Source organism: Chiloscyllium plagiosum, chromosome 2 (assembly GCF_004010195.1).
Source record: "Chiloscyllium plagiosum isolate BGI_BamShark_2017 chromosome 2, ASM401019v2, whole genome shotgun sequence".
Lineage (NCBI taxonomy): Eukaryota > Metazoa > Chordata > Chondrichthyes > Orectolobiformes > Hemiscylliidae > Chiloscyllium > Chiloscyllium plagiosum.
The window spans coordinates 87,484,811-87,501,896 of NC_057711.1; the positions used below are offsets into that span (position 1 = coordinate 87,484,811).

Sequence of the window (17,086 nt, forward strand, 5' to 3'; positions counted from 1 at the left end):
TACTGAGCATATTAAAAAAAAAGCTTCTGAGCTAGTATCTGAGTTTGAATGTCAAAACCTGGTAAGCACTGTAGTACATACACCTTCTGACCCCTAGCAGCCCAGTGCAGTATCATCTGCTGCTGAACATACATCTGACACATAAAATGTCACATCACAGAGAAAAGGGAAACACAGAAGGAATCAGGGTCCCCATCCCTTCCTCTAACACTGGTGTCTCTACCTCATAAAAACCTCCCCCATTGCCTTTTGATCAAAAGTGATATTTTCTGTCTCTTAACATATTTCCATTTTGTTCCTTCTAATTTGACCGCACAATGTGTTCTTTTACTTTTGACCTTGTAATTCATTTTTTTCAATTGTGTTATTTATTTATTGATATTTTTATGCCTTTATTTGCACTGTTGCACCTCATGTTCGTTCAAAGTTTGCTTAAATTATTTTATTTAAGTACAGTCCGTTCTGCTATAACACGGTGGTTGCATTCTCATGTGACCTTGTGTGATAGAAAATCTTGCAATATAAATAACGGGGCCGAAGGGAGCAACAGCGTTAGAGACGAATCACCAAAAATAATAGTTAACCTAACATAAATAATAGCATTGTAACTACATGTTAAAATTATATATTTTAATGAAATAATACAATAAATTTAACACTTTAAGGGGTTTCTGAGTTTGCTGAGTTACAGTATTGTATTAAGACAGGGACTGTAGGTCATCATCAGCATCATTTTACTTTAAGGTACAGTTCTGGGTGCAGGGTTACAATGAAAATAAATATTTAGTTCAGAAGTAGATGGCTGTGATTCATTGTCCTCAGACTGTTTCTTGGGTTTTGGCATAAAAATTGCAACTACTGTCTGTTGCTTTGCCATCTTTCTTCTTTCACAAAGAAGCTGTTCATAGGATGCCAGATAAGACTTTATGCCACAAGCTTTGATCCTACTGCATTCTGCAGTGTAGTCATCGTCTTCGAAGAGCTGCAACTGCTTCTAAACTTCCTTCAGGATATAAGAGAAGTGGAAAGTTCTCGTGGTGCTGCATTGTGGACTTCATCATTTCATCTTGAACTTCAATTTCCCCTGCAGCGACAAGTTGATATAGATCAGTCTCCACTTCTTCAAATCCAACTTGCTTTGCAAGAGCAACACCATGTTCTTTGATTGCTGGAAGCTCCTCTGACGTTCAACGCCTTTAAAATCATGAAGAAAATCTGGGAGACGCTTCCACCAAACTGCATGCAAGCAGTTCTTACTGACATCACTCCACGCCTCCACAATGATGTCAGTAGCATTCTTAATGTTAAAGTTCTTCCAAATTGAAGAACACTGTCCTGATTATCCTCCTCAGTAGCTGCAATCAGCTTCCTGATTGTGTGCCTTGAATAATAAGCTTTAAACGCTGTTATTGCAGTCTGGCCCATAGTTTGAATGAGAGAGGTTGTGTTCAGAGGTAGAAATAGCACTTTGCTGTTTTCAGAAAGCTCATCAATGGTGGGAGAATGGCTTGGTGCATTGTCTAGAATGAGGAGAATCTTGAAATCCAAATCTTTGCTTCTGCAATAATTTCTAAAAACATCCTCAAAAACATCAACAATAATCACAGAATCCCTACAGTGTGCAAACAGGCCATTGGTCCAACAAGTGCACACCGACACTCCGAAGAGTAACCCACCATAACATTGTCGTACCCTATTGCTTTAGATTTACCCCTGACTAATGCACCTACCCTACACATCCTTTAACACTATGGGCAATTTAGTATGGCCAATTCACCAACCTGCACATCTTTGCCTGTCATCCAACCTCTTTTGTTTGACCTGAAGTAAATACCTAAAGCAGACTAAAGGTAATTAGGGATGGAATTGCATAATAGAGTCATAGAGTCAGAAAGATGTACAGCACGGAAACAGACCCTTCCGTCCAACTCGTCCATGCCAACCAGATAGCCCAACCCAATCTATTCCCACCTGCCATCACCTGACCCATATCCCTCCACACCCTTCCTAGTTGTTAACCCATGCAGATGCTTTTTAAATGTTACAATTGTACTAGCCTCCACCACTTCCCCTGGCAGCCCATTCCATACACACACCACCCTCTGCGTGAAAACGTTGCCCCTTTTATATCTTTCCCCTCTCACCCTAAACCTATGCGCTCTAGTTCTGGACTCCCCCATCCCAGGGAAAAGACCTTATCAACCATCCTATAAATGCCCCTCATGATTTTATAAACCTCTGTAAGATCACCCAACAGGATTTTGTGTTTTTAAAAAACTGTTCCCCAATTCACCAATTGCTTTACAGCTAAATTGTGTTGAGAAAATGCGTGTTATAGGAGAAATGACCTGTGTCACTGTTTCTGATGCTAGACAAATACATTTGCAGTAATCTCTGAAGTTCCATTAAAATTTCTATTCAAATATAAATAATGGCAAATCAATTCAAACTGTTTAAGATATGAAAACCTTTTACTTAAATAGCTGAAGTTTCGAATCTTCAGTAACTATATGAAATGAACTAAATGAAATAAAATCATTTAATTGGTTATTTTCAAAAATTTGATTGTTTTTGAGGAGTGAAAAAGCAAAGCAGGGATGTCTTACTTAAAGATGTAAATATATTGGAGGCAGTTAGAGAAGCTTTACTAGGCTCATAACTGGAATGGATGGGTTGCGTTATGAGGAAAAGTTGGACAGATCAGGCATGTATCCCCTCAAGTTTAAAAGAGTAAAAGGTGACTTGGCTGAAAACATAAAATCCTGAGGGGTCTTGATAGTTTAGATGTGGAAAAGATGTGAATAAAGATTCTCTTATAGGAGAATCTAGAATTAGAGTTCACTACTTAAAAATCAATGGTCATCCATTTAAAACAAAGATCAGGCAAATTTTGTTCTCATGGAAGGTGATGTGTCTTTGACTTGCATCCTGAAAAGTTGATGGAAGCAGAGTTCTTGAATATTTTTAAGGAAGAGGCTGATAGATCCTTGTTAATCAAGGGATTGAAAGGTTATCAGACATATGTGGGAACATGGATTTGAAGTTATAATCAGATCAACCATGATCTATTGAATTGAGTAGCAGGTTTCCAAGGATTTATGTAAGAACTTAAATCCTCAACTCACGAGGCTTCGAAGGATGCAATCTGTGCAATCACACCACTTCATAGAGTCATAGAGGTGTACAGCGCGGAATCAGACCCTTCGGTCCAACTTGTCCATGCCGATCAGATATCCTAACCTTATTCAGTCCCATTTGCCAACACTTGGCCCATAAGCCTCTAAACCCTCCCTATTCATATACCTATCCAGATGCCTTTTAAATATATTAATTGTACCATCTTCACCACTTCCTCTCGCAGTTCATTCCATACACACACACACCATCCTCTGTTTCTCTGTGACGAGATCAGAGCTGCAGCCCAGTCAGTAGGTTTAGCCAACATCATTGACTTCCTGCAGGTGCTGGGCTTTACAGATTGTACACACATCATGTTGAGAGCAACATATTATAATGTGGCTGATGCTGTCAACAGAAAAGGGTTCCATTTCACCAATTTACAAATCATCTCTGATCATTAACACTACGTCATTTTGGGTGGCACGGTGACTCAGTGGTTAGCACTGCTGCCTCACAGTGCCAGGGACCCGGTTTGGATTCCAGACTCAGATGACTAACTGTGTGGTGTTTGTACATTCTCCCCATGTCTGCATGGGTTTCCTCTGGGTGCTCTGGTTTCCTCCCACAGTCCAAAGATGTGCAGGTTAGGTGAATTGGCCATGCTAAATTGCCCTTAGTGTTTAGGGATGTGTAGGTGAGGTGCATTAGTCAGGGGAAACGTAAAGTAATATGGTAGGGGAATGGGTCTGGCTGGATACTCTTCGGAGAGTCAGTGTGGACTTGTTGGGCCGAATGCCTGTTTCCACACTGTAGGGATTCTATGAAAAATACCTTAGAAGTCTGCATCACGTACCCTGGAAGCTGCCATGATACTAACATTGTTGAGGACCCTAAGTTCCTAATTGATTTCAACGGATGGATGCCTTTCAAGGACGGTTACCAGGGAATAAGAGCTACCCTCTTCAACCATGGCAGACTGCATTACACAATCTCCTAACTGAAACCAAACATAGCCATTCTTCTGCTTGGGTCCTTGTAAAGCAGATGATAGGCTGTGAGATGAAAATCCAAAGATGGGCCTTTTGGTCTGGACAGAGTGTGCCACATACTCCGAACAAGTTGTGGTCCACAGGAAAATTTATGTTGGAGCAGGAAAGAAGTGGGTCCGATGGATTCTGAAGGGTGTGTGGCAGCCATCTGAAGGCACTGAGCAGGAGTATCAGCTCCTTCAACATGATTCTGCATGCAGCATCAAGCACTTAGTAAGCAGGCAGAACTTAATTGACCTTCAGTTCCAATGCATGTGAATTGGCTGCAGTGATCACTCATTGACTGTAAATTTTTGCTGCTGAAAAAGCATGTGGTCACTTTCTGTACCCAGAAGCAAATTATGCTTTTGTTTCTTTACTTTTGCTATGCTTAATATAAATCAAAGCTTTCACTGCTCGAATGCTTTCCAGGATACGATGGTCCCATATTAAACAATGAGAAGAAGTTAGGCTACATTGGGCGTTGGGACAGTCTACTAACATGACACAATGCTAAGGACAGGTAACCTATGTAGCTTCATCCATAAAAAGGAATACATTTAAGGAATTTGCACTTATATTTGTGATGAAGTGCCAGCAGTGTCATCTATGTACCCTGTGAAGTATTTCCTTTAGTACCCTCGCACCATTTGCATGGTGAAGGGCAATACTTGGCTGGAAGCACTCATCCAGGCAAGTCGAGAGTATTCCATCACATTCGTGATTTGTGCTTTGTAGATAATGAACAGAGTTTGGTGAGTCACTCACAGCAAGATATCTAGCCTCTGACTTACTCTTTTTGACACAGAATCCCTAGAACATGGAAATAGGCCATTCAATACATCAAATTCATACTGATCCTCTGAAGAGCATCCCTCCCAGTCCCACACCCCCCATCCTGTCCTTTTAACCCTCCATTTCTCCTGGCTAATCCACCCAGGTGGGCGGCACGGTGGCACAGTGGTTAGCACTGCTGCCTCACAGCGCCAGAGACCCGGGTTCAATTCCCGCCTCAGGCGACTGACTGTGTGGAGTTTGCACGTTCTCCCCGTGTCTGCGAGGGTTTCCTCCGGGTGCTCCGGTTTCCTCCCACAGTCCAAAGATGTGCAGGGTCAGGTGAATTGGCCATACTAAATTGCCCGTAGTGTTAGGTAAGGGGTAAATGTAGGGGTATGGGTGGGTTTTGCTTCGGCGGGTCGGTGTGGACTTGTTAGGCCGAAGGGCCTGTTTCCACACTGTAATCTAATCTAATCTAATCTAAAACCCAGCCTGCACACTATGGGAAATTTTACATGGCCAATCCACCTAACCTGCACATCTTTGGACTATGGGAAGACATGGGAGCACCCAGAGGAAACCCATGAAGACATGGAGACAGTTACACAAGGGTGGAATTGAACCTGAGTCCCTAGCACTATGGGGCAGCAGTACTGGCCACTGAGCTGCCCAGCTGGTCCAGTTCAACATCTAGTCAGTGGTAAACCCCCAGGATGTTGTTCGTGGGGGATTCAGTGATGACTATTGAATGTGAACAGGAGATGATAAGATTGTCTTTTATAGGATCATAGAGATGTACAACACAGAAACAGACCCTCTGGTCCAACTCGTCCATGCCAACTAGATATCCTAAATTAATCTAGTCCCATTTGCCAGCATTTTGTCCATATCCCTCTGAACCCTTCCTATTCATATACCCATCCAGGTGCCTTTTAAATGTTGTAATAGTACCAGGCTCCAACTTCCTCTGGGAGCTCATTCCGTACATACACCACCCTCTGGCTGAAATGGTGCCCCTTAGGTACCTTTTAAATCTTTCAGCTCTCAACTTAAACATATGCCGTCTAATTTTGGACTCCCCCACCCAAGGGAAAAGACCTTGTCTATTTAACCTACCCATGCCCTTCATGATTTTATAAACTTTTATAAGGTCACCCTTCAGCCTCTGACACTCAGGAAAAATAGCCTCAGTCTATTCAGCCTCTCCAAATAGTTCAAACCCTGGCAACGTCCTTGTAAATCTTTTCTGAACCCTTTCAAGTTTCACAACATCCTTCCAATAGCAAGGAGACCAGAATTGCACATAGTACTCCATTAGTGGCCTAACCAATATCCTGTACAGCCACAACATATCCTCCCAACTCCTATACTCAATGTACTGACCAACAAAGGAAAGCATAACAAATGCTTTCTTCATTTCCTACCTACCTAAGACTCCACTTTCAAGGAACTATGAATCTACACTCCAAGGTCTCTTTGTTCAGCAAAACTCCCTAGACTCTTATCATTAATTGTATAAGTTCTGCCCTGATTGGCCTTTCTAAACTGCAGCACCTCACATTTATCAAAATAAAATTCCATCTGCCACTCCTTGGCCCATCTGATCAAAAACCTGTTGTACAGAGGTAACCTTCTTCACTGCCCACCACACCTACAATTTTGGTGTCATCTGCAAATTTACTAACCATACCTCCTATGGGGTTTACATCCAAATCATTTATATAAATGATCCTTGTGGCACACTGCTGGTCACAGGCTTCCAATTTGAAAAGCAACCCTCTACCACCACCTTCTGTCTTCTGCCTTCGAGCCAGTTCTGTACCCAGAATCTGTATCTTCTCCTTCTATTCCATACGACATTGCTAACCAGTCTACCATGAGTAATGTGGTCAAATGCCTTTCTGAAGTCCATAGGGATCATGATCATCACTCTGCTCTGATCAATCTTTTTTGTTCCTTCTTCAAAAAACTAATCTACTTCGCGAGACACGATTACAAGTGGCAATTGATTTTGCACATTGCAATGATGCGAGGCTAAAATACCATTTTTGCTGCAAGCCTCAATTTACCAAGGCACTATTCTACTGAGTATTTGCACTGCGATAAGTGGGTACAGGGTATGAAGGGACCTCAGGGATAGTTTGGTTGATGACATGGAAGAACGTAAAGAGAAAACCAAGACAATTAAAAAAAAGCCTCAACCTTGGTCCTTCTACCCTCATAAACTTTAACCCTCTTGCAATCTGCTTTTTTTCTCTAAGTGCATTGTTGCCTCAACAATCCATGCTAATTTTTCCTGCAACATCATACTTGAATCTGTTCCTGTAACAGCATTGAAACAGTCCTAACCTGTCACAAATTGTATCTGGGATTAGTGAACTATCCTAATTCTTTCAGTAGTCTCTGACAAGTTGAATGATACAATTGTCCTCTGATGCCTTGTGTCTCTTGTGCAGTTGAGTGGGACTGCCATTGCTTGGTAGTCTTGACTCTTATGTATTCATAGTTAGATCATAGGGGTGGCACAGTGGTTAGCACTGCTGCCTCACAGCGCCAGGGACCCGTGTTTGATTCCAGCGTCAGGTGACTGTCTGTGTGGAGTTTGCACATTCTCCCGTGTCTGTGTGGGTTCCCTCCGGGTGCTTCGGTTTCCTCCCAAAGATGTGCAGGTCAGGTGAATTGGCCATACTAAATTGCCCATAGTATTAGGTTCATTAGTTAGGGGTAAATGTGGGGAATGGGTCTGGGTGGGTTACTTTTCGGAGGATCGGTGTGGACTTGTTGGGCCGAAGGACCTGTTTCCAGACTGTATGGGATCTAATCTAAGATCATTTCTAGCGATGGCTTCTCTCCCCATACACAATATTACCTCTGGATTATTAAGGATATATCATTGGGTCTTGCTTTATCTTCCCTTCCTACATGCTTAGATAACAATATCTTACATGTACCTAGCTGAAGACCTTGTCTAGGTCTCTCTGATAACACCTAACCTTTCTTATGCCTCTGTGTTATGGCGTTGCTTGTCTCACATCAAGTCAAAATGAATTTCAATTTCCTCCAATGATCAATTTGTAGTCGCTTGACAACCATTTTGAATTTGTTGCTAGTCACAGTATATAGTTCATAGCCCTGATTTCTCATGAATGAGGGAAGGTTTGACTTAATTCAGTTCAGAAATTTGCATTCAGATACTCAGTGTGAGGCTGTAAGAAGCATTCATTTTATACTTTGGAGTTGTCCATATGCACTAATGTCACTGTTAGAGATGGAAGAGAACATACAATGAGATAGGAGTAAGTAATTTCTCTTGTTGCAGATGGCCTGGCATTGATGTGACATAAATGTTATTTACTATTTATCAGTTATTTCAGTATCTGAGTCATGATTGGTGCTGAACATTGTGCAGCCATCAGCACACATCCCCGCTTCTTACCATATGATGCCAGGACAGTCATTCATGAAGTAGCTGAAGATTGTTGGGCCTAGGATACTGCCCTGAGGAACTCATGTAGAGATGTTCAAGAGCTGAGATGACTGCACAACTATCTTCCTTGGTGCTAGGTATGACTCAAAGCTGCAGAGAGTACAATCACTGGTTGACTTAAGTTTTACTTGAGCTCCTTGATGCCACATGTTTAAATGTAGCATTGATGTGAAGGTCTGTTATTCTCATCTCACCTCTGGAATTCAGCTCTTTTGTCCATGTTTTTGGTCATTTCACTTTTAATTCTAGATTGTTATTGAATTCAAATTCTACCATCTGACATGGTAGTCTGAGAACATTTCCTAGGTGTCTAGGTTACTAGTTCAGTAACAATACCATGAGGCCATTTCCTTTCCTTGGTGTTTGAGGCTGGAAATATTCCATTCATTGATTTAGCTTAAGGTTAAGCTCTAGTGCTCGTGTTATCCCATAGATTTTCTAGTATTCATGGCAGGCTAACTATCCCATAATTTCTTGTCTTCTCTTTCTTCCTTCCTCGAATAGTGGTTGCTACATTTGCTACCCAAAACATTAACTCTGCTTTCTCTCCATAGTTGCTGCCAGACCTGTTGAGTTTTCTTAGTGGTTTTTGTTTCTGATTTCAACATGCACAGTTCTTTGTTTTTTTTATTTAAGCAACAGGGAGATCTGGAAAGAGTAACATAATTGGATTTCTAGGTCATTATATAATTTCCGAGAAGTTAGACTTAGCTGAGGTTGCTATGAGAATGAAAGCTTAACATATGGACTGGCAGGGACTGAATGATCTGTTTCTATGCCATATATCCTATGTAATCCTATGCAATATTTGTTATATATTATGAATTTTGTTTTAAATGTTTGGCATACTTCCTTCATGTTGTTTCTTGCATGTCACACTAATCACACATATCTCATCATGTCTCTCACAAATCCAATCAGGCTGTCAAATTACTCTTCATATGCTCTCCTCCTTTCTGCAGGACTAGTTGATGCACTATAACCATAAATAAATAAGTAAAGGAGTAAGGCCAGATTCCATTTATAGGCTGACTTACATGGAGAAGAAAACCTTGGAAATTCTTGCTCATGTCTCTCTCATACTAATATACGAGGGGAAGTTGGACAAACTGAGCAGGAAGTTTTGAGTGTTTTGTTTTCTGTTTTTCTCTCCATATTGCTCATCAATGTTTAGTTTCTTCAGGTTGTGGACAGCTGAGGGGATAGGTGGAGATGGAGCCCAGAGAGATATGAAAAGGGTAGGTGATGAGGGGATTACTGATCGTAGGCCAAAGTAGAAGAGAAGCTGAATAAGTGATAATGAAAACTGAAAGGAAGAGAGACTGTGGGTAGGCTGTGCTGAAAGCAATCTATATCAATGACAGAACTGGGTGTGAGAGTGGGTAAAAGTAATGGAAGAATGAAATCAGGCTCTAAAGTTAGATTGCTCTACTCATTGTTACGCACTGCCATTTGCACACTCATGACCTCTCTCTCCATCAGCACAGCCTCATGCTGTCTGATTCCTTCATGCAACCCAGTTCCACTTCATTCTCCAGCTTGTTTGACGTTCTAACAAGAAAAATTTCTTTTCCTTTCAAGAATGAAGGAATATAAGTTGCAAAGATACCCATACCCCTCTGGATCCTCCCTTCCCTCTGACTCAATTCTTTCTTCGAAGCCTACATTTTATCGAATATTTACTATCTCATCTGACCTTCCACTCTCTAATGCTGAATGCTCTACACTCAGCAAAAAATTCAGTTTTATCCTTCTGCACCTCACTTCAATCAATTTTTAATTCCAGACTAAGTTGAATTTTAATTCTCCCGTCTGCTGTGGCAGGATTTGAATGAATGTCCCCAAAGCATTTGTATGCTCTTCTGAATTACTGATCCAACAACAAATCACCGCTATGTTACTGTTCCCTTTGGATTACATCTATATTTCCTGATCTTATTATCTATCTTCCAAATCCATTTCACTGTACTTAGGTCTAAATACCCATATGTAATACCACAGAATATTGGTTATTATATATACTTATAAATAATGATAAATATGATGATTTGCTAGTAATAGTCTTTTCATAAGTTTACATTCAAAGGTATTGTGCATCACTGCAGCATTCCTCATAAGGTTTAAGATATAATTTGAATCCATTCATATTACTGTCTTCTCATCCAGGAGCTCATTAGTCTTTATAACAATGAATGGGAATACAGTAGTGAATTACCAAATCCTGGTGATAACTGCTAGGAATGAATTCGCCCGTGCAGTTTTTTTTAGGAATGCTTGCTTTACTTGATCAATAATGAAGAACAAAGAACAATAAAATACTATTGCTCAGAATAGAAACAAATGATCTGGTTATTCAATAGTCTGCTTTGTACAAGTTGACTCTTACCTAATAATCAAATTACTCCAGTTCAAAACAATTCACAGTGTGTGCAGTATTTTGGGATTTGTTTGGGAAGAATGTTACATAGTGCAAGGTGGAATTTTCTACTTACAGGTTTTATAAAATCCTTGCACCTGTTGACATATTTCCTGTACTTTCTAAAGTACACTTTTTAAAAACCTGGAACCTGGTTTGCATAACATACCATTTCTAGATTCAACAATTCTGAGCACAAGAGGTAGCTGTATGATATTCTGCGGGCAGCAAGGAAACTAAATAGGAAACAAAACTAAATTCAGCGTTTAGCTTTGATCGGGAAAGTGGGATGGCAAATAAACACCTTGAAATATCTGGCAATAAAACGAGCACGAAAAATAAGACTTGCATATTATCAATTTAGGTGGATTGACGCGCCGATTTTTAAAAAAAACTTTGGAGAATTAGAAAAACAAAAAAGGGGAATTAATAGAATTTTTGTTGGTAGAGAGACGGTTTGTTATTTTGAGATGTAACAAGTACCAGTCGATGTTGCGGAGGGTCAATCAGAAAATTTTGTTGCACAAAGGGGGAGGGAAAGAGGTAAATAGAGAGTCGCCATATTGTCGAGTGTGGGCCGGGAGTGGGAAGAGCGAGGAGGAAGGAGGAGCTGCTCCGGTGAGGCTGGATCTACCGGACTACGATAGAAGTATAAACCCGTGTAAGGTTGTGGAGGCGGCGGGAGCAGAAACTGGGCTATGAAAGGAGTTCTTTTGGCCGCTGCCGCCATGCAGGAGACTTTTGGTTGCGCCGTCACTAATCGCTTCGACCAGCTGCTGGACGACGAGTCCGACCCGTTCGACATCCTGCGGGAGGCCGAGGAGAAGAAGCAGAAGAAGAAGAAAGAGGAAGGAGGCCGCAAGAGCAGAGCCGGGAGCGGGCCCTCGGGCAGCTCGGCAGCATCAACCGCCGGCGCCGCCTACGCCTCGGCATCGAGCTCGGCCAAAGCCGGCAGGAGAGAGTCTCAGAAAGCTCGGAAAATCCCGACGGGCGTCGAGGCCGGCAACAGGCCCGGGGGAGCGTCTGGCACCGAAAATGTCTTCCTCGGGGGAGGAGGAGGAGGACAGCGGAGAGAAGGTCGGTACCTAACATAGCTCTGCAGCACCTGGGCGTGAAGGGACTCCTCCTCCTCCATCATTCCGAATTGTTTAAAATACCCGGGGGCGGGGGGCTTCAAACTGTAAATTCTGGGATTAAGCTTATTCTGATTTCAAACGTGTAGGATCAATGATGTAGCCCCGGGTTTAATTTCTAACGGACTACAACAACAATACACACGTGGTATGTGTCAAATGCAGCGATCAGTGGTGTCTCGCAAAGTGAGAATTTATTAATAAACCTGGGAGTGTGAACCAATGGAGGTAAGAGACAGGTATCCACCCGGGACAGGGTGCATACTGTGACCGGGGGGTGCTCTGGGCGGCAGGTCAGTCCGTACCGCGGGGGGGAGGAGGGAAGGCATGTATGAGAACCTGGCCGGAGAGAATGGAGGTTAATGCAGGTGCAAACACCACTTTGTACTCCAAACCTGGAATTGGCATACATTATCTTGGGACTGTCCTTTCAAGGGACGTTTGGCCTATAAATTGTAGGTGAGTTATCACGTAGTTTTTATTTGGGAGACTGTTAATCTGCCTTATCTCGTTTTGTTGAGTTGCCATTTTTGCAAGTATTTTAAAAGCGATATTCACAAGCGTAGATTTTTCAACCCCTGCTGAAGATCCTTCTTGCATGTAAAACGTGGACATAGTCTCCATGACCATACATTTGGGGAACTGGACTTTTGGGATTGCAAGACTCTAACTTCAAGTTGCTGTTTTGTTAAATCCAACAGTTTACTTTGAACACTGAGATGTGTAGCTTTTTTATGAAAAGTAAGGGAAGAAAAATTCGTCAGGCAGTCCTGTTACTGCAGTGAGTGGTATATATTGTGGAGAGAATAAAGGAGTCCTACAGCACGCAAACAGATGCTTCCATCCAACCAGTCCATGCCGAACACAATCTCAAATGAAACTACTCTCTCCTACCTGCTCCTGGACCATATTCCTCCAAACCTTTGCTATTCATGAACCTATCCAAATGTCTTCCAGTTTCTGTTTTAGTTTTGAATTTAATGTTGAGATGTTTACTTGCCTTTAAATTGCTACTGTATGTCACTATTTGAGGTTACTTTTGTTATTTTTTTTCAAACATTAGGTGAGGTACAACTTAATTTTATATGGGTGGACATTTGGTTTTTTTTCTAAACCATCTTCTGTTCCCCTCTTGAATGTTATGGTTGTTGGCTGCAGCTTAGTTTCATTGAATCAATCATTCAGCAGAGACAACGGAACCTCCTAAGTTGAAATGTCTAGGTAGGTTGCTAAGCCTTTGAGGTTGCATATCTGCTATATTTAAATAAGTAACCCTGTGGTGGTTGAAGAGGCAATGACAAAATGGGAAGAGGTTTTCTTCACTCATAGGATATGGACTTTGCAGTCAAGTTTCTTCTTCACCTCATTGCTTGCCAAGGACCTCAATTTTGACTTGAGAATACTGCAGCCTTCAGGACTAGTCATAGAATCATACAGCACAGAAACAGACCCTTTGGTCCAACTATTCGATGCCAACCATCATCCCAAACTAAACCAATCCCACGTGTGCTCCTGGCCCAAACCTTTCCACCTTTCCTATTCATGTACTTATCCAAATGTCTCTTAAATGTTGTAATTGTACCAGCATCCATCGCTTCCTCAGGAAGTTCATTTCACACACTAACCACCCTCTGTGGAAAAAAAATTTGGTCCGCATGTCTTTTCTAAATCTGTCTCATCACCTTAAAAATTTGCCTCCTAGTCTTGAAATCCCCTATCCTAGGGAAAAGACAACTACCATTAACTCTATCTATACCCCTGTTTATTTTATAAACTTCTATACAGTTACCTCTTAAACACCTATGCATCGGTGAAAAATATGCTAGTCTTTCTTTGTAACTCAAACTTTCTATACCTGGTAAATCTCTTCTGTACCCTCTCCAGCTTCATAGACAGTTCATAGAATCCCTACAGTGTAGAAGCAAGCCATTTCGCTCGTCGAGTCCACATCAACCCTCAGACATCCATCCAGACCCATCCCTTACCCTGTCCCTGTAACCCTACATTTCCTATGGCTAATCCATGTCATCACTTGACACTAAGGGCAACATTGCATATCCAATCCACCTAATCTGCACATCCTAGGACTGTGGGAGGAAACTAGAGCACCCAGAGGAAACCCATGCAGACGCTGGGAGAATATGCAAACTCCCCACAGACAGTCGCCCAAGGCTGCAATCGAACCTGGTGCTGCGAGGCCACTGAGTCACTGTGTTGCCCCAGATTAATAATATCCTTCCTATAACTGTGCGATGAGAACTGGACATTGTATTCCAGAAGTGACCTCAAAGTCCTGTACGACCTCAACATGACTTCCCACTCCTATACTCAAAGGACTGAGCAATGAAGGCAAGCATGCCAAGCACCCTTTTAAGCACTCGGTCTGCATGTGAGGCACACTTCAAAGAATTATGTGCCTCCAACCTTGCGTTCCTGTGTTCTACAATGCTACCCAAAGGCCCTGCCGTTATTTGTATAAACCTTATCCTTGTTTGTTGTTGCATTTATCCAGATTGAACTCCATCTGCTGTTTTTCAGCCCATAGACCCATTTGATCAAGACCCCTTTGTAATCTTAGTAGACAGTGAAGAAGGTTTTCAATGCCACTAATTTTGGTGTTGTCTGCAAACTTGCTAAGAGTGCCTTCCATATTCTCATCCAGATATTTATATAAATGACATACAGAAGAGGACTCAGAATATTGAGTTCAATAATTTTGGAACCTGAGCACCTTCCACATCCATCCCCATCCCTACTTGTCCTCATATGGGCTTCTACCACAGCCAATCCATTTTCAGCCATTGGTTGGTCCTAGTTGAAAGCTTCTTTCTCCCAAACTCACCATTATCCATTTGTTTGTCTGTCCAGTTGTTGTTTTCTCTTTTTTTAATTAGTATACAATAGCTGTCCTGTTCAGTTTTACTGTACATTTTTTGCATCATTTTGATAGAATTAACCAGAAATGCCTTTCAAAATTATAAATCATTCTTTTTTTTTTAAAACTGAATCAAATTGAACAATTATTTCTGTACCAGGAAAAAAGTTAAATTGCTTACTGTTGACCTATTGGGTAGGATTGTTTGTGATGTGGTAATTCAGGTCATTCAGAGCCCTCTGCAGAGGATTGGGTCCCTTTTTTTTTAAAGGTTTTGGCAAAAGTTGGCAGAACATTTAAAGTAGATCCCTTTTTATAAAAACTAGGGTGTCTAGAGGGGTGTGGAAATGGCTACAAAATGGGTGTTTTTTAAAGTACACTCATTAAGTGAGAGTAAACTTTCTTTGTCTACGACCTCCTGTAAAACTCTATGCAGAGTTTAGGGATGCTGATTATTCTGCAGAGTTTTAGATCTATTGTATCACACTAGATTGTTGAGAGGCTGATTAAAAATCTAATTCTCCTCTTCCCCCACTGTACATTCATACATCTATTGAAAGCAGTAATTGACTTCTAAATAATTTCCAGTTTTTCAAAGATTTTTGATTCTTGTTCATTTGCTAACCTCTGAAGTGCTAGAAAGACATTACAGAACACCTTTAACCTATTACTTAAAACAGACTCCCTTGAATGACCTCTTCCCAGGTTTCATCAGTGTTTCATCAAAATAAAAACCACCAGTACTGGAGGTGGATAATATTATTAGCACGTGACATCCACAGAGAAGTAAATGCTTTAGGTCATTAGCCTTCTAATAACATGGAAGAAGTTGAAGATATAACATGCTTAAAGCAAGCACAGCGTTAGGAGGGGATAACATAACAAGACTTTGAAAGAGAGATTCTGAAGAAGGGTCACTGGACTCGAAAGTTAATTTTATTTTCTTTCCACAGATACTGCCTGACCTACTGAGTTTCTCCAGCAATTTCTGTTTTTGTTTCAAATTTCCACTATCTGTGGTTGTTTGTTTTATTTAAATGCAAGTTTTGTTTGTATGTTGCTTTTCTTGATCAAAGTATCTCAAAGCTATTAAATACTTTTTTGAAGTGTAAATTGTGATATTTCCTACAACAATGTGCACACGTCATCACATTGCTGATTTGAGAGTTTCCTTTGTGTTTTCTGATGTTGATTTGAGGGTTAGATATTGCTGAAGACCAGCAGCAATTTCTCTGCTCTTTGAAATAGTTTTTTGGATCTTTCTGCCAACCAGAGCAGGTAAATGGGACCTTGGTTTAATGTCTCATCCAAAAGATGCCTGGTCCAAATCTCACTGTCCTTTCAGTCCTCTGCATCCTGTGTTGTTCACCTATGCCTAATTGATGTTTGAGGAATAGTGTCTCATCTTTTTATGGATTCCATGTTGTTCTGTTTTATTTCTTCTTCCATTGCCATATCTTGTTGCCTTGCACTATAGTTCCTTTTTATCATTTAATTTTTCCTGCTAGCCACTTCTTGAACTAACTTCCCTCCCCCTCTATTAGCTTGAAAACTGTTACATCAATACCCTTTACAGTTTTGATAAAGGGTAATTGATCTGAAGTATTAATTCTTGTTTTTCCTTCCTAAGATGCTGCTTGACCAGCTGAGTATTCCCGGCCTTTTCTGTTTCTGTTCCATCAATTGCTGCTTTAAATCCACCCCTGTGTGATACATGATAACAATTTGAATGATAACTCCTCACAGCACTGTCACTGTTTGGGGGTTCTGCAAAACCGTAATTAAATCTGTGACATTACTCAGAATATTGATTCATTTATTAATCAGTTTAATGCAGAGTAAAATTAACATTGTAAGATGAGTGAACTTACTGGGATTGTTTTCTGGTAGATTTAGGCTGAAAGTGTGTTGCTGGAACAGCGCAGCAGGTCAGGCAGCATCCAGGGAACAGGAGAATTGACGTTTCGGGCATAAGCCCTTCTTCACCTCTTCATAGCCAACTGCCGCCGCGATATTAACCGCCACCTGAACTCCCCCACCCCTCTCACCCACTCCAACCTCTCGCCCTCGGAACGCGCAGCCCTCCACTCACTCCGTTGCAACCCCAACCTCACTATCAAACCAGCAGACAAGGGAGGCGCGGTAGTAGTTTGGCGCACCGACCTCTACACCGCTAAGGCCAAATGCCAGCTCGCAGATACCTCCTCCTACTGCCCCCTTGACCATGACCCCACCCCCCACCACCAAACC

General features: G+C 41.4%; 1 protein-coding gene across 2 annotated transcripts in view; it reads left to right on the forward strand.

The window, feature by feature from the left end:
* Positions 1 to 11,035: 11,035 nt before the first annotated feature.
* zgc:103482 (uncharacterized protein LOC450001 homolog) overlaps positions 11,036 to 17,086 on the forward strand; it is a 55,088-nt gene continuing 49,037 nt past the window's right edge. The window contains exon 1 of one of the 2 annotated variants that reach the window (XM_043713599.1): positions 11,036 to 11,905. In XM_043713599.1, coding sequence (XP_043569534.1) covers positions 11,527 to 11,905 — 379 coding nt within the window. In that variant the 5' untranslated portion in view covers positions 11,036 to 11,526. The remainder of the gene's footprint in view (positions 11,906 to 17,086) is intronic. The other variant, XM_043713591.1, reaches the window with a different exon arrangement.